This window comes from Triturus cristatus, chromosome 4_2 (assembly GCF_964204655.1).
Source record: "Triturus cristatus chromosome 4_2, aTriCri1.1, whole genome shotgun sequence".
NCBI classification, from domain to species: domain Eukaryota; kingdom Metazoa; phylum Chordata; class Amphibia; order Caudata; family Salamandridae; genus Triturus; species Triturus cristatus.
The window spans coordinates 467601004-467627388 of record NC_140586.1 but is presented as its reverse complement, the minus strand read 5'-3'; the positions used below and the strand labels follow the sequence as shown (position 1 = coordinate 467627388).

Below are 26385 nucleotides of genomic sequence, written 5' to 3'. Positions count from 1 at the left end.
TGCACTGTTACATGACGCTAATCACACTATGACAGACACAGACCGATCCGTGCGGTATAAATAATGTAGGGGCATATTATCAAGACAGGCGATAAAATTATCGCCGCTTTAGCGGCAGAAAACTGCCGCTAAAACGGCGATAATGGGTTTGATAATATGCTCTATGGAATTCCAATTGAAGCTCAGGTTAGATGTCCTTCACATCTAACATGGGCTTCAATTGGAATTCCATAGAGCATATAATCAAGCCCATTATCGCCGTTTTAGCGGCAGTTTTTAGCGGCGATAATTTTAACGCCGTGCTTGATATTATGCCCCGTAGTGAGTTGGCCGAGCCTTTCCAAAGCTGAGGCACAGATGTTACAGAGGGCTGTACTTCTCTAATGGCATCGAAGCGCTGCAGTCTAGATTACACACAGTCCTTTTGTGCGATGCTTCATAAAGTAATGGAACAAATTCAAACATCTATTTTATTTCTGAAATACATTTGCAAGCTTTTCAGTAAAATGGCTCTTTCATATGTAAATGTGAAATCAAACACAAGATAAACAAAAATATCACTGGTCAGACCGCTCACTTCTCACATTTAGGATGGCTCGGTTTTCATTCGAGCGTTAAAGGGTAAGAAGGCAATTGTCATAAAACATGAAATGTGCTTGGTGCCAATTTTGATTTATTTTTGTTTTCATACCTTTTGGCTTTCTGTGATAAAGCGGATCCCCGAAAACTCCTGCTGAGTTATTCCACATCTAAATAAGTGAATGGCAGCATTCTAGAGGGGATGTCAGATTATGGACCACGCGACATCGGAAATTATACTCCCAGTGAAGTGCAAATTGTACACCACCGACAGATGGCACTGGCGGCATGATCATTTCAAACTGTGCAAAGAGGGTTTAACCCCTTCCATGCGGGGCGGATTCCCCCGCTGTGCTGAGCGCTGCTTGCGCGGGCGTGGTCATGACGGAACGGTTCCGTCATGAGCACAGCTCAACCGACGCTCATGACGGAACCGTTCCGTCATGAGCGCCGAAGGGGTTAATGGATTCTGAGCCCCACCTAAAATGGCCGTAAGCAGCACTCTCACTGCACACTAGCCTCAGGGAGCCAAAGGAACACAGAAAAGAAGTGTTCAGCTAGGCAATAATTTACAGAAAGCGTGCTAACAATTTACCTAAAGGGTGGCAGCCACATTATGAGAAGGGTACACGACAAGTAGCCATGCACCCACCCATTGCAGATTTCTTAAATTATGCAACGTGCCTCCAGTGTGGTTTAATTTTGTAGTAGGCCATCTGAGATTCAAATATTTTGCCCGGCCCATGGCCAGACAACCTGACCCTTCACAAGGAGCCGCTTTGGCGGCAGGAACCTGTGTTAGGGATGCCCGGGTGGTCAGAAGATATTGATGTCCACTCACAGTGTGAATGAAATGATTACGTTTTGTGTTCAATATGTCTCTGGTATAGTTATTTTCACCAAAGCATAGTTCAGTGTTCTCCTTTCAGTTGTTTATTTGCAATGAGATTGCTGAGGGCCTGAGGCTACAGAGATGAAGTGCTGTCTGAAAAATATGGTTTGCACGATATCTATGAGACATGCGTTTTAGTTTTTGCATGAAATGGTACACTTCTTTTCTAAGCAAGGGGGATGAAAGTGGGATCTGCCCGCTTTCATCTGGTGAAGGCCAAATCTCCCCTCTCTCCAAGGTACAGAGAGTCACTTGGGTGCATATCTATCAAATATTCGTGCAATGCAACAAGTCACCTTCCTGAGCTTTGCTGTATGAAAGGGAGAGGGCAGGAAAGTGCCGTATTTAACATTATACAGCACATTTAGGCTCTCTGCCTCCAATGGTGCATTAACTGTTGCCTAGCTCCTACGCAAGCATCCTTGCACAATGGTGCAAGGCTGCCTGCGTTTTAGGTATGATTTTTTTTGTTTGCAGGAAGGAACACCTTCCTGCACAAAAACAATCCTCTGAGGCTTTTTCCTCTTTCTACAAAAAACAATGAGGAGAAATAATCATACTTCTCCTTGTTAAGCCTCCCGTGGAGAGAAGTAGCATTTTGACATGTTCCCCGGTCTCCCTCTAATGGTAAATCTGTCATTGCGCCAAAATCAATAGGTGGAAGAGTGGGAACACCCACGCTCCACCTATGGAACGCCTCGCTGGGGCATCCTACACTGCTTTGGCTTACTCCACATTTACCAAGCCACGCAAGGCCACACAAGGTGGCCCTGCGTGGCTTGTTAAATGCCATTCTAGGTCTTGCCTCGCCCTTGCGTGGCACAAGGGTGATGCAAAATCTTTGATAACTTTGCCCCTGGGTTTCCACTGCAGCCTGCCTTTTGGACTATGGGAGGGAGACATGCACTCTGGGATACCCCATTATCCATGGGAATAGCCTCTGTAGGCTGCACAAACACGCGTCATATAATGGAAATTAAGGGAATTATCTCACTGAGAGATGACAAAGGAAGGAAGGGAGAGAGAGCATGTGTGTGTGTGTGTGTGTGTAGATATATATATTCACTGAAAAAAACATAGGTTTCAGGGGCGTTATAGTTAGTTGGACATTTCACTCATTCAAAACCAGTGAAATTCCCCCGTTATAGTTAGTTCAGCTAACTATAACTCGTGCCCCCGCAATGCACTGCTGATGACGTCACATATTACATCACTCGTGACATGGTCAGTGACATCACTGATGACATCTCAAATGACATCACTGATGACATCATCCAGTGACTGTGTGTTTCTGTAAAGTTTAAATATGTTTAATATATATAGGGAAAGGCGTATTGAAGAATGAGTGGGTGTATAAGTGTCGGAATAGATGATTTAGTAGGTGCGTGACTGACTCTACAAGTGAGCGATTAAATGTATCTTAATGCATGGGTTAGTGACTAAACTGTCTGAATGTCGGTATCCGTCTGTCTGTTGCTGTGTAAGCGGCTGCATGGGTTTGTGAATAGCTACATGAGTGTCTATATGAGTTATTGATTGGTTGTCTGAGTATCTGTATGGGTGCCTGAGTGTTTGTGTGGGTGGGGTGTGTGTGACTCTGTGCATAGATCTGTGAGCGGGTGATTCACTGGGTGCATGGTTTCACGGGTCGATCTGTGATGGACTGTATGGGTGGGTGAGTGTGTGAATGTATATCTCAGTGGTACATGTGTGAGTAACTACATATGTGAAAGGCAGTATATATGTCCTTTAGAGTCTATAAATGGCTATAAGTGAGAGTGTGTGATTGTGTGAGTGGCTGTATGGATGAGTGTGTGCTTGTATCAGTGATTGTGTGAGAGCGTAAGAATGTTTTAGTATTTGTATGAGTAAGTGAGCTTGTGTGTGTATATCTGTATAGGTGAGTAAATGGGAGGGTGATTCAATATATTTGCATGACTGACTAGGTGTGTGAGTACCTCTATGGATGAGTGGCGGTGTGTGAATGTCTATATAGGTGTGTGAGTGCATATGATAGCCTGTACTGAGTGACCGTAAGTATGAGTGACTGTACGGGTGAGTGAGTGGATGTGTGTGTAGACCTAAGAATCAGTGAGTGGGTATGTAGTTATTGGTGTTGGAGTGTCTATGGTTTTGAGCATGGCAGTCTGTAATTTAGAGTGGGTGTATCAAAAGTTATATTAGGGTGTGAGAAGCATGAAATTATCACATGGATGATGTCATCAGTGATGTCATCAGTGATGTCATTTGAGATGTCATCAGTGATGTAATTTGAGATGTCATCAGTGATGTCATGAGTGATGTCACTGACCATGTCATGAGTGATGTAATATGTGACATTGTGGGATTCAAGTCAGCATGTGAAGTTAGTATAACGTATCTTGGTCTGTATCTCTACTCCATAAACAGCGAGAACTGCTTTAGAAGGTGGCCCATTCGTTCTCTGTGTCTTGTATGATAGAAAGGGCCGAAAAGCCATACTACGGCCATCTTGGATTATGACCAGTCGTGCCTCAGATCACGTGGTTCTCCCTGAACACCATCTGTATGATTTAGCTCGTACCAGCCTAGAGACAGGGTGAATTGTATTTACGACTGAGGCCCAAGGCCACATCTGCTGTAGGGAGTATCAAGCGAAATTCCTCTGTGCCCGAGACGAAAGGGAGTGACCCCGCCGACCTTCTCTTTAGAAGATAGTAACCTTATGTGTGCAGCTGAAACTAGATATGGTATGAGCTCATTTAGGAGCCCCAGGGCTAACTGGTGTTTTTCCATTTGTAAGGCTTTGTATGTTGAATCTGTTATGTATATAAGTGTGACCCTGCCAAGGGGCCGACAGTCTTCCTCGGCGCACCTGATAGGTGAGGATCGATGAGGCTCCTCTATGTAGAGTTCTGTTGTGGCCAATAAATGCTTGAACCTTCTACGTTGCCAACTGCTTATTATTGACTTAGTATTGCGGGCCACTGGTAAGTGTGGCCCTTGGGATTACTATTAGATTACTACAGTTGGCGACCACGAAGGGACCCCGTGATAGGGTCTTTCCTCCCCCGTATTCAGGAAGCAGGATCGAGGGCATCTTGGCCGGGCGGGCAGAGGGGAGTTCGACGTCCACTCCGTACTCCCGATCTGGGTGCCCTCTGCTGCTAGTCACCCTTCACCGGGGTCCTACGGGCCTAAACCCAGGAACTGGCCGTGTTGGTTGTAGGAAGTTGGCAGCGGAGAACAAACATTCGTACCTGGGTGCACCCAGTGAGTAATTTGTTTGTTTGAAGCATGCGCTGTTGAGCGGTGCATTTGTTTGAAGCACGCGCTGTTAAGCGGTGCATTTGGAACAGTTAACTGTATTTGATTTGAGGGGTCGTGAGTACCCTAGGAGAATTACGGAGGTCTTGCAGGGTGGTCTGGTAGGGACTGACTGTAGAGACTCCGCGGATCTTTTGTGATTTTGAGACACTGATCAGCTGCCTAGTTATTACCTGTGAGTAATACACGGCTGGATTGCACTCGGAAAAGCCTGTGGCTGTAACTGGGTAGCCATGAGACATATCTGAAGTACGGCTTGGACTACATCAGAATAGTCTCAATGGTGAACCAGGGAGGTCATGGGATGGTCCGTAGTCCAGTTCGTGGTTACCCCTACTGACAGCCTCTTGCCAGTCTGTTGGGAGACTGCTTGTTGTGATTCTGTTGATCCTTTTTGAATAATTCTCCACGAACGGGAGTCAACGGGCTCGGTTCGTTTGTTTGGATGCATCAAGTTTGGATAGGTTGAACTGCAGAGAATAATGTCGACATATATGTTATCTGTGATATAAAGTCTGTTATATGTTATTTGTGTCTGTCTACTAACCAACATGTCGTGTTTCAGCAGATTAAATTGTTTTGGTTGTTGTTGCCGGACTAGCGACTCTCGTTTGGCTGAGAGTCAGCCTGCCCCTCCAGAGGGCAGCTCTAGCCATTTCATGTATGTGAAGCATGGTATTGCCCCCATATTGTTCAACACCTTGTGGCATAAGTATACTAAAGGTAATGAAGAGTTGCAGTGGCCAAAGACTGGCTCATTTGACGAAAAGAAAATTGCCTTCTTGCAGGAACAACTATTTTCTAGACGCAGTAGGCAATCTATGTTTGATGCTTTGAACAGCTGGCAGAAAGAAGCCAAACAACGACGGATGAGAGGGGAGAAGCTAGCAAGAGCCAAGGCTGGGCAGACCATAACTCAAAAAGCTGTAGCCTATGACAGAGCTAGGGTAGAAAAAGGAATCGATTGTATGAATCGTGTGTTTATGTTTAAAACGTTTTTATTGAGACAAAACAAACCATGGGGGAGGGGGATAGGAGGGCAGGATACATGGAATACAGTCAAAGAAAAAGGGTGCAACTCCAGAGGGTTGGCAATAGGTAGCGCGGTAGGTCAGGGGGAAAAACACAGTAAATGAAAGCTGGAAATACAAGCTGTGAAATCCCCGCACGCGTATCCGACACCCCAAATCTAAGCAATAAAAACCCCCCCCATCAACACCCCAATAGAACACAATCCCCCCTCTCCCATCCCCCATCCCCCATCCTCCCAGTAACGAAACAACAACACTCCCCCCCACCCCCCCCCCCGTCCTATGGTCCCGCATCAGAGTAATCCTAACCAGGAAGCCCCGCACCCCCCCCACCCCGGGGGGTCCCCGTCTCACATATAAGCTAGTCCGCCGGGGTCACCGGCGGCGTCAGCCTGAGAAGTCTAAGATACCTCGGGCAGGTGAGCTCCCGGAATTCAGTGGACAGCAGCGCTAGAAAGGGTTGCCATAGCTCTTCAAATTGGTCTATCTCCCCCGCAACCGTAAGCGACAGCTTCTCCATCCCCAGCACATGCCAGAGCCTATGCAACCAACCGGTGATGGAGGGGACGGTGGTTGTGCGCCAGTGGATTAGAATGTTCTGAACCGCAGACCCCAGCGCGATTGCGATCTGCCTACCCCTACGGGACTTCAGTGGGTACATTAGGTCATTGGGGAGGCCCAACAGGACATACGCCGGGAATCGCGGCAGCTCTATCCCAAAGTGCTTATCCACCTCGTCCAAGACTTCCTTCCAGTAGGCGGTCAGCACTGGGCAATCCCAAAGAATGTGTGTAAGGGTACCTTCCTGCCCACAGCTCCGCCAGCACCCCCTGTCAGTGTGTTTATGCATTTCATACAGTCTCTCCGGGGTGTAGTACCAGTATGTGGACACCTTAGTAAAGGTCTCCGTAAGGCCCGTGTGATATGCAGAGTGCCGCGCCCGATACGCAATTTTGTCCCATTCCTTGTGGCTGAGTGTCCTACCCAATTCCCTGTGCCAACGCTCCCTCCCCGGGTTGTAATAGTGAAACGGCGGGGGTTGTAGGTATTTGTACAGATCGGTGATCAGTTTAGCGTCGGAGGTCCGAGTAGCCAACCACCTGTCATACGGTGTAATTGGACGGGCGGCGGTGGCACGCACCTGGGGCTGGAGGGCCCAATGCCGAACTTGCATGTAGCGCAATCTGTCCAGCTCCGTTAGGCCGAACTCCTGGCGGAGTTGCTGAAAAGGAACCACTCCTTCCGGGCCATAGATCTGGAAGAGTGCCCTGCAGCCCGCCTGCACCCAGTGGGAGAAAACCCCCGGCTCCATCCCTGGGGAGAAGTCCGGGTTGCCCGCAATGGGCGTGAGCGGCGAAGGGAAGGTGGTAAGGCCCCGGGCCTCACAGACCGCGTCCCACACACGCAGGGGGACCCGCGTAACAAAGGAAGCGTAAAGATTAGGGGGGCGATGCGCACGGCGCAGGAATGGAACCTCTTGTAAGGTGCGGCCCGCCACTGCCTGGTCTTGGAAGAGCCAATGTTTGTCGGACTCCCACCTGCTCCACTCCACCAGATAGCGGAGCTGTGCCGCCTGAAAGTACTTACGGAGGCCCGGAATGCCGAGACCCCCCGCTTCCGGAGCAAGCGTGGAGAGGACCCTCTTCATGCGTGGCCTGCGGCCCTGCCAGACAAAGCGGGAGATGTCAGCCTGCATTTGTCGTATCCAGCCCACCGGGGGTTGGAGCGGAAGGGCCCGGAAAAGATATAGTATCTGGGGCAACACCGTCATCTTGACCGCCGCGATTCGCCCCAGCCAGGACAGCAGGCCTTTGTTCCAGCGGCCAAGCTCGTCCTTGATCTTCCTGCTGAGGGAGGCATAATTGGCCGTAACCATCTCCGGTAATGTAGGCGCCAGCAGAATCCCCAGATACGGCACCGTGGACGAGGACCACTGCATGGGGAAGAGCCGCTGAAGATCCCTCCTGGTTTCCGCAGCCAGGGACACGTCTAATGCCATCGACTTGCTCATATTCATTTTGAAGCCGGCCACCCCCGCAAAGGCGTCCAGCTCTCGGAGGCAAGCAGGCAGCGACCTCCTAGGGTTGTCCAAAGTCAGCAGGACATCGTCCGCGTAGAGACTGACGGTGTGGACGTACTGGCCCATCCGGACCCCGACAGCATCCGGATTATTACGAATCCTCTGAGCAAACGGCTCCATGTAGAGGGCAAACAAGAGCGGCGAAAGAGGGCAGCCCTGCCGCGTGCCGCGCTCGATGGCAAAGCCACCGGAGCTACACCCGTTGACCCGCACCGACGCTGAAGGATGCTTATAGCAGTTAAAGACCATGGTGCGGAACTTATCGCCGATTCCCAGTTTCTTGAGGACCAGCTCAAGATACGGCCAGTGAACTCTGTCGAAGGCCTTCTCCGCATCAACGGACAGCAACATCCGCTCCCCCGAGATCCTTGAGGCCTTCTCCAGAACATGCGTCACCCTCTTGGTGTTGTCAACCGTCTGTCTGCCGGGCACAAAACCAGCCTGGTCCGCCTCCACCAGGTCGGGGAGGTGTGGACTCAGCCTGGACGCGAGAATCCCCGTGTACAACTTGAGGTCGACATTTAAAAGCGAGATGGGTCGGTACGAGCCGCAGAGGGTCCGGTCCTTCCCAGGTTTCGGGATTACCGCGACCGTCGCCCTCAGGAGATCCGGAGGGATGGCTCCCGGTTCGGAGAAAGAGTTAAATAGCCGAGTAAGGACAGGGGCCACGGCCGTGCAAAAAGTCTTGTAAAATAGCGCCGTGTACCCGTCCGGGCCCGGGGCCTTGCCATGTTTCAGCCGCGCGATAGCTGAAATCACTTCCTCAACATGGATGTCCCGCTCCAGGTGGTCAGCCTGAGCCGGATCCAGTACCGGGAGGGTCACCGACTCCAAATAGCCGTCGGCATCCCGTGGCGAGGAGGGCTCCTCAGCATACAGCGCCTCGTAGAAGCCGCGGAAAGACTCCGCTACCTCCGCGTCCCCGGAGACAACCCCCCCGTCCGCGCCCACCAATTCTTTCACAACGCTGCGCTGTTGCGCAACCCGGAGCCGGTGTGCTAGGAGCTTGCCACATCTGTCCCCCCCAGTGTAGTAGGCATGTTTCAAGCGTAGGGCGGCGTACTCCGCCCTGTCAAGATCCAGAGCCGACAGGAGCTTCCTCGCTGCCTTCAACTGCCTCCACACCCTCGGCGCCCCCGTACGGCGGTGGACCTGCTCAAACTCCCGGACTTGAGTTGTCAGCTCATCCCTCTTCAGTTGCCGCTCCTTATTCTCAGCTGCAGAGATAGAGATGAATTCCCCCCGGAGGACGGCCTTCAATGCCGCCCACTGTGTCGCCTGCGAGGTGTCAGTGTTGCTATTGTGGGTGAGATAGTCCTGTATGACCTCCCCGATGCGTTGCACCACCGACTTTTTGTGTAGAAGTGTATCCCGGAGGCGCCACACCCCCCGAGAGGGGGAGGCCGCCGGCCACTGGAAAACGCCGGTGACTGGGGAGTGGTCAGACAGGGCCAGGACCCCGATGTCCGCCGCCGTGGCAGCGGCACGCATCGGTCCACTCACCAGGAGGTAGTCCAGCCGTGAGTAGGTTCGGTGTGCGTGCGAGAAGTAAGAGTAGTCCCTATCCGTGGGGTGCATGGAGCGCCAGAGGTCGTGCAGATCCATTTCCGCAATCCGGGCCCTCCCAGCCTGGGACAGTTCCCCCGTCTGCGGGAAGCGCTGCGCCGATCTGTCCAGCACAGAGTCAAAGACAATGTTGAGATCTCCCCCCAAGATAATGTGGCGGTCGGGGGAAGCAGTGACATCCACCAGTGCGGAATCTAGGAAGCGCTCTTGGTGATCGTTTGGGCTATAAACGGAGCCGACCGTAAATGCTATGCCTCCCAGGCGCATGCGATAAGCAAGGAGCCTCCCCTTCTGTTCAGCACACTTATGCAACACCTCCCCCCGAAAGGAGCTCGCTAGGAGAATGGATACCCCCGCCGTCTTGTTCGCTGCCGAGGAAAAGAACTGGGTAGGGAACTTAGCAGAGCGCATCCTATGGCAATCTCGGGGCAATAAGTGTGTCTCCTGCAAAAGGCAAATGTCCGCCTGCGTCCCCTCCAGCAACGACAGGATCGCTCTGCGCTTCACCGGGTTGTTCAGACCCTGAACATTAAGGGTCACTACCTTTAGGCCCGGCATTCCTCGCGGGGGTCGGGAGCGCCATGCAATGGGCAGGGAATCAGCGGGTGGGGCGCGCGGGGCCGCAGCGCAGGACAAGCCAAAACAAAGCGGGCATAGACAACATCGGACGGGACCTTCCCAACCCCAAAACAACCCCCTCCCCCACCCAAAACACAACCCTGGCAACTAGCCACCCACAAACTCAAACACCCCATAGTCTCAGTCAAGCCCCAAAACGGGCAAGTCCGTAGAAAAGAGCGAAGTGGACGTCCAGCCACTCACCTCCAACCGCTCCCCCCCAACCGCCCCGTACCAAGCATGTAAAGAAGCTAAAGACATCTCCCCCCGGAGTGTGTGTTAGGCCGTCAAGGCCACGCTAGAGGAGCCGGTCGAGTCCCCGGCCGCCGCCCTCAGGGCGTCGGCCATGTCCGCTCTGATGGTAGGGGAGTCCGGGCGCCCCACACTGGTCACTGAGCGCCGCCTCGTTGACCTCCGCCGGTTCCGTCTCTCCGAGGACCTCCACGACGGCGTAGCTCCCTCCTCCTCCGCCGCCGTGAGCCCCAGGACACCACAAATGTCTTGCAAGGAGCGTAGCTGGTGTAACACTCCGTTCTACCGAAAAATCAGGCGGAAGGGGTGACCCCAAGAGTACGGCGTCTCATGCTCGCGCAAAAAGTCAGTGGCAATCCTAAAAGACCTGCGTTTCTGCAGAGTGATGGCGGAGAGGTCCTGGTAAAGCGCCACCGGCCGATCCCGGAAAGTCAGGGGCTGTTTCCTGCGGGCTTCAGCCATGATGCGTTCCTTTAGTGGAAAGTCGGGCAGGAAGGCCAGAATGTCCGGTGGAGGTGCCGATGACTGGCGCTGCCGGCCAACCCTGTGCGCCCTGTCAATGCTGATGGGAAAGTCCGCAGCTTCCCCCAGGATCTCTCGGAACAGGGCCCGCAGGTAGCTCCCCAGATCGGACCCCTCGTCAGCAGTCGGCATGCCACGCACTCGGATGTTGTTCCTCCGAGATCTGTTCTCAAGGTCCTCGGAGTGGGCCTGGAGCTCCACACACTGTTCCCGGAGGCGAAGAACGTCCTGCTGGAGGTGGACTATCTCCTCCGCTCGCTGTTGGCCCTCCGTCTCCACCGCTTCCACACGCTCGCCAAGGCCCTCCACCTCCCTGCGCACTTCTCGGACCTCGCTGGCCACCTCCCGCTTCAGTGTCTGGAAGTCCTCCCTGAGGGAGCTGAACAGTTCCTCCATAAAGGCCCTCGTGACGGGTGGCTCCCCTCCAGTCACATCCGCCGGAGCCCGGGAGGGCCCCGGTGAGGGCTGCGTCCTGCCCCGCAAGTGCTGGGCCCTGCCAAGCATGTCCGGCAGGGTACGGTCCCCTTTCTTCGGGCCTCCTCTTCCAGACATCGCTAGCTCCGCAGTCGGGCACCGATCCAGGCGCTCCAGGGATGCTCAGCCGCCGGCTAGCACTCGACCTGGGTATCCCCCACGAGTGAAGTCGCTGCGTCACAGGTGACAAAATGGCGGCCCAGTCCGGTCACCGTCAGCCGCAAGAGCTTGTGTGAGACAACCAAGGGGGCCGCAGCAGAGGGGTCTCATCAGCACATCCCTCCGGTAATCAGCCCAGCAGCAGCGGGGGTCACTTGCATCCAGCAGCTAGGACTCCGGCGAAGGCTGCCACCACTGCTCCTTCGGGGACAAAATGGCGGCCGGGCGGAGCAGGCCAAAACGACCAGGCCCAACGACACCACCGGGGGCCCCCGAGGCACCCCACAGTAAAATAAGTTCCACCACCGGCCCCCGTCTGTCACGCACAGGGGCCCAGATGGTCCAACCCCATCAGGGAGTCCGCTGTACCTCGGCTAGGGGTTAGGGCCTCCGCAGTGCGAGGTGTCGCCGTCACCAGTCTGAGTGCCGGGGCACCCGTCCCAAGCCTTCCACACCGTCGGGTCCCTTCCCGCAAGGCTCCTTCAGTCACCGTCGAACGGCGGGCCAGATCCCCTCCAGATCGCAACTTTCAGCACCAGGCCCAGCCGAGGCGCCCGGACAGCTCTCCAATGCGCTCCGCCCCTCGGGCTCGCCGTCGTCGTTCCTTGGTCTCGGTCGAACTTTTTTGGGGGGGTTCCCCCGAGGCGATCCGAACCAAAACAGCACCAATGTGCACCCCTGATGCTCCGCCACGCTCCTCTCCCGCGCTGAGCCTCAGCGGGGGGAGAAAAGCATAAGAAAAGGGCTCTAGCTTGGCCGGGCCGGAGGAGCTACGGGAGGAAGCGTCCGCTCACCCCGCCATCTTGGCCACGCCCCTCTGAATCGTGTGTTTAGATTGAAGGTCGATAAAAGTTATGTGGCTCGACCTAATGCGGAGGATGAAATAGAAGACTTGCTGGACATGCGGCCACCGCCCCCTTATGTCCCGCAACGGTTATATCCGGATGTACCAGCAGCTATTGTATCGGCTGGGGCAGGAACAGCTGCCCCTACGCCGGCTCTAGTTGCCTCTACCGCAACTCCGGTTGCATCGGCGCCTCAGCCTCCCTCCCTCCCTGCGCCTGTCATCGATCTCTCTCGGTTGTCTTCCTCTGTCTCGGAAGTTATGGCTTTATTGCCCAATTTGTTGTCAGCAACAACAGCGGAAACTCCCCAGTTGTCACCAGAGGCCATATATTCTCCCTCTGCCTTGACCTTCTCTTCCGCGAGTGCAACTCCTTTTGCAGCTGTTTCAAATCCAGTACATCCGGCCGGTTCGCTTGATGGCAAGAAGCTGTTCACTCGATCAGCTCTAGGAACAGAGGAAAAGGAGGTCATTGCAGTACAGGCATCCCAATGGATGCGGCAATCTATTTATACCCTGTCTGACATATGGAGCACCATGAAAGATTATGAGCCGGTGATGCAGCACCACGCGTTAGCACACATGGCCGAACGCCTTATCTCATTGTAGGAGCAAGTTTATAACGGGGAGAGAGCTCCGACTATACTGTATGAAATTCATACCCAGGCACATAAGTCTCGGCTAAGTCCAGAAGCGGTATATGGGAATGTGAAAACTCTGGTCAGTTACAGAATGCGCCTGCAAGCTGCTAGTCCTGCAGGGGTACAGCAGTTCCCAATGCGTGAGGTCCACCCCATTTATCACCCTGAAGTAACTGAGATAATAGACGCACATGGGACGATTACCCGCCCGAGAGCAGATGCCCGCTTTCAGGAGCAATGGGTATACACCCCATGGAAACGTAGTGAGGTACTTTCCTTAAAAACCCAGTTGCCTGACCCCAGAAAGAATCCTACAGCATACTATAAGGAACTTACGGAAGCCGCCTCCTCGGCGGTGATGACACTGGCTGATATCGAGCTATTTTTCGCTCTATTGGTGCCGGTGGACATATGGCGGCAGGTGCATGACCAGGACCACGTAACGGAGTTTGGGGGAACCTGGGAGCAATTGAGGGACTGGGATAGGGATCGTAAGCCAGGAGATAAGCCTAGAACTGAAATATTGACTTTGCCGGAGAAGATAATCACTTACATGCATTCACTAATTCCTCCCAGGAAAGTAGATTGGGATAAATTGACCGCGTGCAAACAAAAGAAGGATGAGAGTGTGTCCGATTTCTTTACGAGGTTCGAAGGGGTTTTCATTGATTTTAGCGGGCAAGATCTGTCCAAGGAGGGTGGCATACGCTTGTTTGTTAATAGGCATGTAACTAACCTATTACCCGAGATATCAGTCCGAGTTCAGGCTGCGGAGAGTACCTGGACTACATCTACCCCTTCGACTATCTTAAGTATGGCTCAATACTATGAGCATCGGGAGAACGAGAGTAAGGAAAAAACAGAAAAGAGATCGAAGGATTTGAAGACTCGGGTCCTGTTACAGCAAGTTGAAAGAGGCCGAGGGAGGGGTCGGGGAACACAGAACTTCGCCCCACGAGGGGCGGGTCCCGGGCAGGGTGTGGGACAAACAGATTTAGGAATAAATCAGTGTGCATTCTGTAAGCAGGAGGGGCACTGGCGAGCTCAGTGTCCATTGTTGCAGGTGCATATTTTGATCATGGACAGGGGAAGCAATATTACAATGAAGGATGTGTAAGCAACGACTCGGCAGGCTATTCTGAGGCATAGGAGAGCCGAGGACAGAGTGGGGGACATGTGTCAATTCCAATAGATCAAAACGGCCCTTATGTGCATGCCCGTTTGATGAATACATCAGGTAAGTTTCTAGTTGACACCGGGGCTATGAATAGTTCTGTTTCACATGCCCTTGTCCCTGGGTCTGCTCTGTCTGGCCAGAATAATGTGTCTGTAGGTTTCTCTGGAACTCCGGTGGTAAGCCCCATCTCCCAACCTCTTTCTCTTACTTTGGGACCGATTTCAATTGATTCACCCTTCCTTCTGACTTCACAATGTGGTGAGAATCTCTTGGGAATGGATATACTGAAGAGGCTGTATGCCCGCATCTATTGCTCTCCAGACGGTGTTTATTTGACTATTAAGAAACCCTTTCCTCCTTCAGCGCAATGTTTCTCCAAAACGGACACCCTGCCCCCTGAGCTTGCAAAGATTCCACAGAGTCTTTGGGCTACCGGAGATACTGATGTGGGTTTGTTGAACATACCACCTATTTCGATCACCTTGAAACAAAATGCCCGGTTACCTAGAGTCCCGCAGTATAAGATTGCTCCCACGGGTGAGCGGGCATTGTTGTCCATCGTTCATGATTTGATCCGCACCGGTGTAGTGGAGGAGACAGCTTCCAACACGTGCAATAGCCCTATTCTTCCTATTCTTAAATGAGCCCCGATAGATCAAAGCCCTGATTACGCTGACACATATCGTTTTGTGATTGACCTGCGCGAAATTAACAAGATTGTAGTACCCCAATATCCCGTGGTACCTGACATCACTACTATTTTGACGATGATTCCTCCGACAGCTAGATTTTTCTCTGTCATTGATTTGAAAAATGCTTTCTTTAGTATTCCTATTCATCAAGATAGCCGTTATCTTTTCGGCTTCTCATTAGGAGGCCGCAGCTGCAGATTTTGTCGCGCCCCACAGGGCTATACAGAAAGCCCGAGTATTTACAGCCAAGTGCTCAAAACGTTACTGGATACATTAACTTTACCACCCGGTAACGTTCTGGTGCAGTATGTAGATGATCTCCTTGTGGCCTCTGATACCAAGCACGGTTGCCGAGCGGCGACGATTGCATTGTTACAGCACTTGGCAATCAATGGTAATAAAGTCTCGTTGTCTAAATTTCAATATTGTCGACCGGAGGTGACCTACCTAGGCCATCTCCTGTCGAAGGAGGGAAGACGGCTGACCCCTGATCGTATCATAACTATATCTAACATGCCTGTTCCTTGCACGCAACATGATGTCCGCGCTTTGCTTGGCATAACTTCTTACTGCCGCCAATGGATCCCTAACTATTCCCTATTGACTAAACCTTTCTTGCCTCTCACGACTAAAGATGTTCATGGGCCTTTACCTTGGACAGCTGCATGTCAGAATGCTTTTGCTTCTTTGAAATCTGCTCTTTGCTCTGCTCCCGTGCTTGGCACCCCTGATTACCGGAAGCCTTTTGTACTCTACGTGCATGAGGTGGACGGTTGCTCACTTTCAGTGTTAACACAAGGATTTGGTGGTAAGCAAAGACCTTGTGCGTACTTTTCGGCGGAATTGGATAATGTCGCCAGGGCACTTCCCAGTTGTCTGAGAGCCACGGCTGCGGTTGCAGTGGCGATCCGACAATCGGAAGGGCTCGTCCTGAATACGGACCTGACAGTGATAGTGCCCCACGCTGTGGACGTATTATTGAACAGGACGCAGACTCAGCACTTAACTAGTGCGCGTCTTACAGGGTACGAATTGACCCTGTTTGCGCCACACATCACTATCAAGAGATGTGTCACCTTGAACCCTGCCACGTTACTACCTCTCCCTCTGGAAGACCACAGTCAAGACATACATGATTGCATATTTCGGACGGAAGAAGAAACAAAGGGGCGGATAGATTTGACAGACATTCCCTTATCTGACCCTCAAGGGGAATTGTATGTTGATGGCTCATGTTTTAGGTTGCCTAACGGCACTACGACCGCTGCGTATGCGATCACCACATTACAGACAGTAGTTGAAACGGCCAAGGTACCTTATCGATCAGCCCAGGCTGCCGAGTTGGTCGCACTACTAAGGGCTTGTGAATTGGGCGAAGGGTTAAGGATAAATGTCTACACCGATAGCCAGTATGCTTTTGGCGTAGCACATAGCTTTGGGAGGTTGTGGGCAGAGAGAGAGGTTTCCTTACATCCCATGGTCAGAAAATACAGAATGGTCAGTTGATTTTGAGATTGTGGGCCACCCTGACCTTGCCCCAAGCCATAGCCATTGTTAAATGTAGTGCTCATAAAGCAGTAGTTGATGATGGAGGTAAGGGAAATTCCTTTGCGGACAGAATCGCTAAAGAAACTATCCAATACCACCTCCATGTTTGTAACGAGTCTGCATAGAGGGGTGGTAGAAACAGAGACATTCAATAATACAATAGACAGTGTGAGAGAATTGCAATTAAAAGCAACCGCTGAAGAACTAAAGTACTGGCAAGAACAGATAGGGAAGCTAGATGACAATGGATGCTGGATTGACGTATCAGAAAGATGTAGATGGCTGCTGCCGAATGCATTTGTGAATGCGGTAGTGTCCATGGCACACGGTCCCGCACACGTGGGGATTCAAGGTATTTGCGCAATACTAGATCCTGTGTGGTATAATACCAACATCCATAGGACTGCAAAGCAACTAGTCCAGAATTGCATGATTTGCCTCCAGCATAATCCAGGAGGTAGTATCCCTGTTCTGACTGGTAGCTTCGCGCCCCCCACCCTACCTTTCGAGGTATTACAAATGGATTTTATTCAGTTTGAGCGGGTTAACAATCTCAAATACGTCTTGGTAGTGGATTGTACGTTCAGCAAGTGGGTGGAGGCGTACCCCACCAAGGAAAATACTGCCCTAGCCACCGCGAAGGCCCTAGTGAAGGAGTTCTTTCCCCGCTATGGGTTACCACGGGTAATCTGGAGTGACAATGGGAAACATTTATTTAATGCTGACCTTGTTGAACATGTTTGCAAGGGCCTGTCAATACAGCAGAAGTTCCATGCCGCCCGTCCCCCCCAATCAGCAGGGCTGGTGGAAAAATATAATGGCATCTTAAAATTGAAATTAGCAAAACTACAGGATACAACGGGATTAAAATGGCCTGATCTCTTACCCCTAGCTTTACTGTCTGTAAGAACTACTCCCTACTCCCGCAGTGGGATATCACCATATGAGGTGATATTTGGTAGGCCCGCTAATGTGTGGGGTGTGCCACGACCAAAATCCCTTAGAGACATTGAGTACCCTATGTTGGTGGATTACCTTTATGCACTAACTAAAGATCTTCGTTCCATTCATCAACAGATATCAGCAGTGCTGCAGCCTCTGCCGGAGGGTCCTGGACACAGCCTGGAGCCTGGACAGTGGCTCTTGGTTCGGAACTACCAACGGAAATCGAGTCTGTACCCCTGCTGGACCAAGCCTTTTCAAGTGCTTTTGGCTACGAGAACGGCTGTGAAAGTTGAAGGGAAACGGCATTGGATTCATATATCGCATCTGAAAAGGATTCCCCTTCCTTTGCCGGATGATCAGCAGAGCGAAGCATTAAGGCACGAAAGTGATAAACCCACCGAAAAGTCACCTTCCCCAGAATCCCAAGGAGAAACGGATGGGCGAGTGGAGGGTGTCGTGAGTTCGGCGACATCTGCAACAGGTAATCTGACACCTGGGAATGCAATACGTGACAAGGAAAGTCACACACCCAATCCTTTACCTGACCCCACTGTGCCTGTTCTGTTCATTAATCCCGAAATACCGGGTCATGTTCGTTACAACCTGCGGCCCCGACAGAAAGCAAGGATCCCAGACTCAGCCTAGAGAATGAGAATGAAGGTCTGAGTAAAAACCCTGGGAAAAGTAAAAACACTGGACTGAACTCGTTGAGAGCTTGGAACTTTTTGATAACGCTCTGTTCAGAAAGAAGATAGAGACATTGATCTGTTGGTGGGGGCCCAGGTAGAGTTTCTTTTCAGCAAGAGTTGTGTCAAGTGCAACTCCGACGCGAGAAGTTTTTGTGTCCTCCTTCCTTTTTGTGTTACATGGAACAATAGGGGTCTGCCTGTGAGGCTCTATAACGGACACAGGAAAGAAGCACCCTCCGGCAGGTTGGACTGCTTGTAGATTTCCCCTTTCCCGAGATTACACCTGGACTTTTAGTGAGAATGTACCCTTTTGCTCGTTTTGTCCCCGAAGAGGAACGTCCCATAGTACACCGCCCGTTGTATCCACATTTGCCAATGTTTTCTACTTGGAGTTTGCGTGCCAAGATTGTTTTTATTGTCATAATAGTTGTTTCATTAATGTTATGTTTGGGAATGTTCATCTAACTAGAATTCCGCCATCCTGTGCACACCCTGATAGCTACCACCCCCGCTCCCGAGGAGCACCGTTTTCAGACTTTTGCCCCACATAAAGAGAGGCATCTCCAGACCTATGTGAATAAGGCTTTTATTGAAATGTTACATCAGACCCATAGTTCAACGAATGCCACGAATTGCTGGGCATGTGGCCTTCTTCCCTCAGTAATGCACAAACACGATCTGTTCATTTCAATGCCACTGTCATATTTAGGCAGTTGTGAAGCCTGGTTGATGTATGAACATTATGCTGTTGATGGGCACCGATTTTAAGAGAAGGATTATGATTTGATTCTGGCCTACATAGAAAGACACCAGGGATTCACTCCAAATGCCGAAGGTACAGACGGTACTCTGGATCCTACCACTTGTATGAATGTGTATACGGAACATGAAAATGACACCTGGTTGAGGGATGAAGTGTCAGATTTTGTGTCCTTCAATTTTACTGAGTATTTCAGATATTTCCAGGAACGAAATGTGTCGAATGATAGGATCATTCCGGTCCCCGTATTGAATAGCTCGTCCTCCTTTTGCATACATGGTACTGGCCATCTGTTTGTTGGATTTAGTAAATGTAACTATACCTATAGATTACAAACCTTTAGCAGCCCACCTATACTTACTCCTCCGAATGTGTATTTTGTGTGCGGAGGAAACGCTTACACCTGGCTCCCCAGAGGGTGGTCAGGTAAATGTTACTTATCCTTCCTATACCCTCCCGTTTATATAGCACCTTCCGACTATCATAGATCCCACTCGCTGAATCGACGGAGTTTAGACTCAGGAAACACTGATAGAGATGCTACAGATCAGACTGATACCCCTGCCCAACATTTTGTCGATATTATAAAAGGAGTCCCGCCTATATGGGGACCCATTTTAACCAGTAAAGAAATTAGAAGATTGTCCAGGGTAGTAGAGGTAGTGGTGAATACCACCGCTGGGATATTGACTAATATAACAGTTGAGCTTCAAGCGACCAGACTTGTGACCCTCCAAAACCGCCTTGTTTTAGACGTTATCCTAGCTGATCTCGGAGGAGCATGTAGAGTGATCGGCAGCTCCTGCTGTGTATATATACCTGACTCCGCCCGTTCGGTTCATCTGGCTATTCAGAAGTTGCATCGATTAGCATCTGAGATTCACACGCAGACAGGTACCTGGTCTATTTGGGGGTGGTTCTGGGGTCTCCTTACCACTTGGGGTTGGAAAATATTCATGGTCCTCCTAGGAATAGGGGGTTTCCTTTTTACTTGTTGTGTTTGCATTCAATGTGGGCCCGCCTGTTGCTCATACTGTGCCACCGAAGTTCGTCTTGCTTTACCTACTCCTAAAGCAAACTCTGATAAGGAAAACGCTCAACTAGTGCAGAAAGAGATACATGACATAATGCAGATAGACGAGGGTATTTTCGAAGAGTAGTTCAATGGATAGCTACATTATGCTAAAAGGCCGTTCTGTGGGATTCAAGTCAGCATGTGAAGTTAGCATAACGTATCTTGGTCTGTATCTCTACTCCATAAACAGCGAGAACTGCTTTAGAAGGTGGCCCATTCGTTCTCTGTGTCTTGTATGATAGAAAGGGCAGAAAAGCCATAGTACGGTCATCTTGGATTATGACCAGTCGTGCCTCAGATCACGTGGTTCTCCCTGAACACCATCTGTATGATTTAGCTCATACCAGCCTAGAGACAGGGTGAATTGTATTTACGACTGAGGCCCAAGGCCACATCTGCTGTAAGGAGTATCAAGCGAAATTCCTCTGTGCCCGAGACGAAAGGGAGTCACCCCGCCGACCTTCTCTGTAGAAGATAGTAACCTTATGTGTGCAGCTGAAACTAGATATGGTATGAGCTCATTTAGGAGCCCCAGGGCTAACTGGTGTTTTTCCATTTGTAAGGCTTTGTATGTTGAATCTGTTATGTATATAAGTGTGACCCTGCCAAGGGGCCGACAGTCTTCCTCGGCGCACCTGATGGGTGAGGATCGATGAGGCTCCTCTATGTAGAGTTCTGTTGTGGCCAATAAACGCTTGAACCTTCTACGTTGCCAACTGCTTATTATTGACTTAGTATTGCGGGCCACTGGTAAGTGTGGCCCTTGGGATTACTATTAGATTACTACAACATCATCAGCAGTGCATTGTGGGGGCGCAAGTTATAGTTAGCTGAACTAACTATAACGGGGGAATTTCACTGGTTTTGTACGAGTGAAATGTCCAACTAACTATAACTCCCCTGAAACCTATGGTTTTTTCAGTGAATTTCTAAGGTTTTTTAAATGCTAATTTCTAACTATAACATGCCTGAAACCTATGATTTATTCAGTGAATTTCAAATGTTTTTTAAATGCTAATTTTTAACTATAACATGCCTGAAACCTATGGTTTTTTCAGTGAATTTCAAAGGTTTTTTAAATGCTAATTTCTAACTATAACGTGCCTGAAACCTATGGTTTTGTAAGTGAATTTCTAAGGTTTTTTAAATGCTAGTTTCTAACTATGACTGCAGAGGGAGGACATGTGAAGAAAGAATAAAAAATGCACAGAAAGAAGCAAAAGAAATGCAGAAAGATGCAACAGAAGTTCACAAAGAGGAAGAAAAGTGCAGGAAGAAGCAAAACATATGCAGAAAGAACCAACAGAGGAGCAGAAAGAGACCTTGTTACAAAATCATCCTGTGTCCACAACTTTTTCAGACGGGTACTGGTGGTAACTGACTCTGACTAACCAGGCCTAGAGCCAGTGCTATGCTAATAGACACTTAGAATACAGTGAAAACACCTACATATACTAGGGAACACTATGCACAGGGGTACCTCTGTGATTAGCATGACCTCCTCTGTAAGGCCATAGTACATAATAGGGCAGGGGGATTAAACCTACCTCTAAGTCAGAGGTGCAGAAATATGCTACTTTAACTAGTAGTCACGTTTGAAGAGTGGTGGAGAAAGGGCGCTGGGTGTCCAACCAATGCTCAGGAATTCCGCGGTGTAGGACTTACAGGAGGTACCAGGAGGGATTTTTGGTCCCCAAACTCCCTCAGGACTAAATTGGACTTCATCCCCCATCCCGTAGTCTGCCATGAGGCACGTTTGCAGAGTGGTAGAGAAAGGGGGCCATGGCCTCTGAAGACGTCTTAGCAATCCCACTGTGTGGGACTTACTGGAGGTAACAAGAGGGGTAGTTGGCCCCCAAGGACATCCTTGGGGGCCAACTTCCCAAACTATTACCTCCAGTCAGTCCCACACAGCAGCATTGGTAAGTACTCGTACCGGGCCACGCCCACTTTGCCCACCACTCTACAAACGCGCTCCCTGGCACGCTCTTGGATGGGGATTGAAGTCCCCTTCACTGCTGAAGGGCCTTTAGGGGCCAACTAGCCAACCTTTTACCTCCAGTAAGCCCCACGCAGTGGGATTGGTGAGAGGTAGACAAAGGCCATGCCTCCTTTCTCCACCACTCTGCAAACGCGCCCCCTGGCGCGTTGTAATTTGGGGGATAAAGTCCCCTTAACTCCTGAGGGTCCCTGGGGTCCAACTAGCCCACCAGGTACCTCCAGTAAGCGCCACAGAGCTGCGTTGCAGAGAGGAGTAAAAAGGGGCGTGGCCTGGAACACCTCTCTGCAACGCAGCCCTGTGGCACTTACTGGAGGTACCTGGTGGGCTAGCTGGCTCCCAGGGACCCCCAGTATTGAAGGGGAATTAATTCCCCAATTTAAAATGCGCCACAGGGTGCGTTTACAGAGTGTTGCTGGGAGGGGCCTGTCATTGCAAACAGCAGTGTCCCGGGGGTGGGCCCCCCGGGACGCTGCCGGAGCCGGCCTGGGGGTGGCGGTCCCCAGGGCCATCAAGGGCTCCAGGAGGGGGGCCGTGCAGCCCCCCCACCAAACATGTGCACAGCCCCGGGGAGGTGGTGGTCACCGGGGCATGTGGGGGGCTTGAGCCCCCCACACAGCTTCTTTTTTTAAAAAAAAAGCAAGCCCTGGGGGGTGGCGGTCCCCGGGGCTGAGGGGGGCCATGTGCCCTCCGCAAATATTTTAAACCCTGGGGGGTGGCTGTCTCCGGGTCTTGGGGGCCTTGGAGGCCCCCCACACATTAAAAAAACAAGCCCCGGGGTGTGGCGGTCCCCGGGGCTGTGGGGGCCTCCCTGGGCCCCTGCAATTACAATATATCATGCCCCCAGGACTTGGCCCACCCGGGGGCTAAATAATAATGAAGCACGCTTTGTTTTTTTTATTTTCGGCCGAAATTTGCGCAGGGTGCGCGAATATCGCCGATTTAAAAAAAAAAAAAAAAAATGCTTTTTTGGGCCCTGGTGGTCCTTGTGGGACCCCCTGAGCAGGCCTAGGGGTCAGGGTGTTTCTACCCTGCCCCCTTTTCTTGTTTTTCGTGTTTGTTTTTCTTTATTCTTGTGACTCGGTTCTACCGAGTCACAAGATGGCTGCCAACACTTCCTGGTTTGGAGTGTTGACAGTCAATTAGAATAAAGCTCGTGGTCGGGAGGGTCCGCGGATCCACCGTGCCTCTAGATATCAAAACTTTTATTTTTTGATGTTCTCAGCAACTACTGAACGGATTTACACCATATAAAAAAAAAGGTCTGTTTCTGAACCAATGGCTACCTTTTTGCCAAATTTGGTGTAATTCCGTTCAGCAGTTCGAGCTGTAGCCGTGTCTTAAGTTTCCTATGGGAAATTGATTTTTTAATCTCTTTTTTAAAAATTTCTCAGGAACTAGTGAGCGGATTTACACCATTTAACAAAAGGTCTCTTTCTGAACCAAGGGCTACCTTTCTGCCAAATTTTATGTAATTCCGTTCAGCAGTTTGAGGTGTAGCCGTGTCTAAAGTTTCCTATGGAAAATAACATGAAGAAAACACGTTTTGGGACCCTCCTTTTTTTTTTGGCCCCCGCTTGCTGAATCACCCCGAAACTTTCAAAACAGGACCTGACCGGAGCGCCCCACGAGTTTTGAAAATTTCGCGAAGATTCGTCATCCGGCGCTAAAGTTATTGGGAAAAGAAAAAACACTTTTCCTATGGAAACTAGGTCCTAACTATAACTATCTACTGGCGACCGCCAGTAGATAATAGATATATATACACACACACACACACATGCTCTCTCTCCCTTACTCCCTTGTCTCGTTCTCTTTCTTTCTCTACATCTGTTTTGGTATTTTAATTTAGATGGAACTTTTCTACAGCTGACGTTTTCCCCCTTATAACATTCCTGGTATTATAGGTGCAAATAATGCAGACCATTATTTTCTAATATGTTTTCTTTTGATGTTTTTAATTAAAGAAGAACACAAATTTGCGTTAGCCACTTTAGTCTATGATCAAACACAAGAAGTGAAGCATGAAATGCAAGTAAGCATGAGCTCATGTTTGTTTTGAAACCATTTGGGATGTAAATAAAACAGTTCTATTTTCTTATCTATAGGAATGTGACACAAACACATGCATTGTGATATGACTGATGGTGCACATATAGGATTTACTGGAACTGACGAAGAGCTTACATTTATAGTGCAAGCTCTCATTTCCACCCAGGTTCTGCCACTAGGAGAATGTAATTTCAATAGCTTACCTTTTTCAAAATATGTCTAATTTCAGTACCACCTTGTGCTCTGCTGCTCCAGTTGTCTAAGTGTCTTTTCATTATAACTTCTTGAAGCCCTTCAGCTCGAAGTCCAACCTGTTAAATATATATTTGAAGCAAAAACCAATTAGTTTCTGTCTGCTTGAAAGCATGATAATCTCAAAAAAGTTGAATTAAACCTCAAACCTCAAATAGGTCCGTAGTTGCTCCCAAGAGGTAAGCCTTGATGTTGGCAATAAAAGCTGTTGGAAGAGTGGTGGCTGCTTTGTTTATGGCAAATAAATTTGTAGCAAAACCCCTCATGATGGCATCTGTAAAAAAAAAAAAGGAACAATACACAGAGACAGATAAAGCCGATAGCATTATGCATTAACAAATGTTCTTTTTCTTCTTCTGTCTCTGATCTATGAATATATGACATTCAAGTTAGCTACATTGAGTGCAAGTGAGCAAACTCATTGTTACATTTAAGGCCTTGTTTAAATTGTGCTCTCATATCTTTTTATCATCATGTTTTGGCTTTTATAGAAAGCACAGATAATACATTTACATTTTTCAATGTAATGTTGCATTATAAACATTTAGAAGAACCCAACCAGTGGCAGCTCCTCCGCTATGGCAGAGAAGCATTGCCACACTGCTCTTGAGCAGTGGAAAATATAAATAGAATGATGATAACAAGAAGTTATTATCGTTTTACTTTGCTTTACGACTCTAGCTAGGTCAAGTGAGGCAGGGCTGGGGTGCCTGCCGATAGAGGGAGCAGTGGTGCTTTGCACTCCCTCCCTAAGTGCGCATGACGGCTTGGTCAGCCCTTTGGGGCTGGTAAAACAGTCATGCGTACTTGGCATGTTTTCCACTGGGATGTGTTTCACAGCCCAGTGAAGAACATGCCCAGCCTACCAGGTCCTGCCTGAGCAGTCAAACAGGCCACTCAGACCAATCACGAGGCTGCTCATGCAGCAATGTGATTGCCTGGGAGAGTCCGGGAGCCTGGGTGCTTCTGGTGCAGCAAAGAAGACAGAGGAGAGATGTGGGGCGGGGAAGAAGGAGGTACGTTTATTTTTTATTTTTTTCATTTCTCCCCCGCCTCACCGCCCCTGTTTAAAAGGCTGCTGCCACTGGACCCAACAGTTTTCTTTCAGCCAAAAGTGCATTCAGCTGTGTTTCATTGGCCCCATCTCTCAAATTCAACCCCCATATGTGAAGTACTACAGAATGATTTGGGACCACAGTAGGTCGTACTTAACTAAAGCTACATGTCTAGGGCTGTATCAGCATCTCTACCTGGCAAGATCTAGCATTGTCCAAAGTGACATACAGTTGTTGACAAAATCAATGGACAGCCTCATAGCATTTTGACCATCTTCATAATAGTTTCAAATAGGGCCCACATCATATCAAACTTGAAGATTCTATCATGCACAACAGTCAAAAGCTTTTCCATTGGATAAATTGACCGTACCTTCCCCCGCCACATTTCAATTTGAGGGACTATCAGCTGCTTTCACATGTGTGATATACATAAACATGCTGCCAGTAGCAAGTGGGAGGTAAGTTTCCCAAGTGGGGTAGATAAGGGAAACACACTTCCCCCGTATTGCCCAATAACAACTATAGAGGCTTGTGAGGCAATGCAATGCCCATTATTTTCTTGATATGTGACAGAATTTGTCTCCAGAATGTTTGGATATGTGTGCAAGACCACACTGTGTGTGAATTAGTGTTCCCCCCACCCACTGCCTTTCTAGCAGACATCTGAGCATACAAACATTGCTTTTAACCTGGAAGGTATGAGATACCATCTATTCATAAGATTGTGAGTTTTGCTCCTGTATTGTATGCAAATAGAGGCTCCCTCTGCCTCTTCCAAATTGATCGCCTTCTCTCTTCAGGAATATCTTTCTCTACATGACTTGCCCATTTTGCTACATGTTTCTGTTTAGCTTTGGTGTTTAGTTCTTGGAAGCATTAATAGAACCTTGTTATACTCTTCTGTCAAAGTCTATTGGCAAAGAGGGTTTCTATTTGTGTTTTTCCCTGATTGCGTTTTCTCTACAATTCAATTACTAACACAAAGTAATAACTGTAGTAGATGATACTCATCGCCTCTGTTCAAACGGAATTTCTCTCTCAGGTTTGCTCAGGACAGAAGATTACCATCTTCAAATAGATCTCCCAGAAGGAGGGGATTATTGCGATCCAATTGTAAAAATGAGGGTCACTAAAGCCTATCGGGAAATCAGTATTGTAAACCACTGGTGGATGG

The 26385-nt window shown here is 49.7% G+C and overlaps 1 protein-coding gene across 4 annotated transcripts in view; it reads right to left on the bottom strand.

Annotated features, from left to right (window-relative positions):
- The window catches only part of LOC146834561 (vitellogenin-1-like), a 977187-nt gene that overhangs the window by 608062 nt on the left and 342740 nt on the right, over window positions 1-26385 (bottom strand). For all 4 annotated transcript variants that reach the window (XM_085601961.1, XM_085601964.1, XM_085601963.1 and 1 more), the window contains 2 exons: window positions 24303-24427; window positions 24105-24212 (listed from right to left, as the gene is read on the bottom strand). In XM_085601961.1, the coding sequence (XP_085458087.1) occupies window positions 24105-24212; window positions 24303-24427 (233 nt within the window). The remainder of the gene's footprint in view (window positions 1-24104; window positions 24213-24302; window positions 24428-26385) is intronic.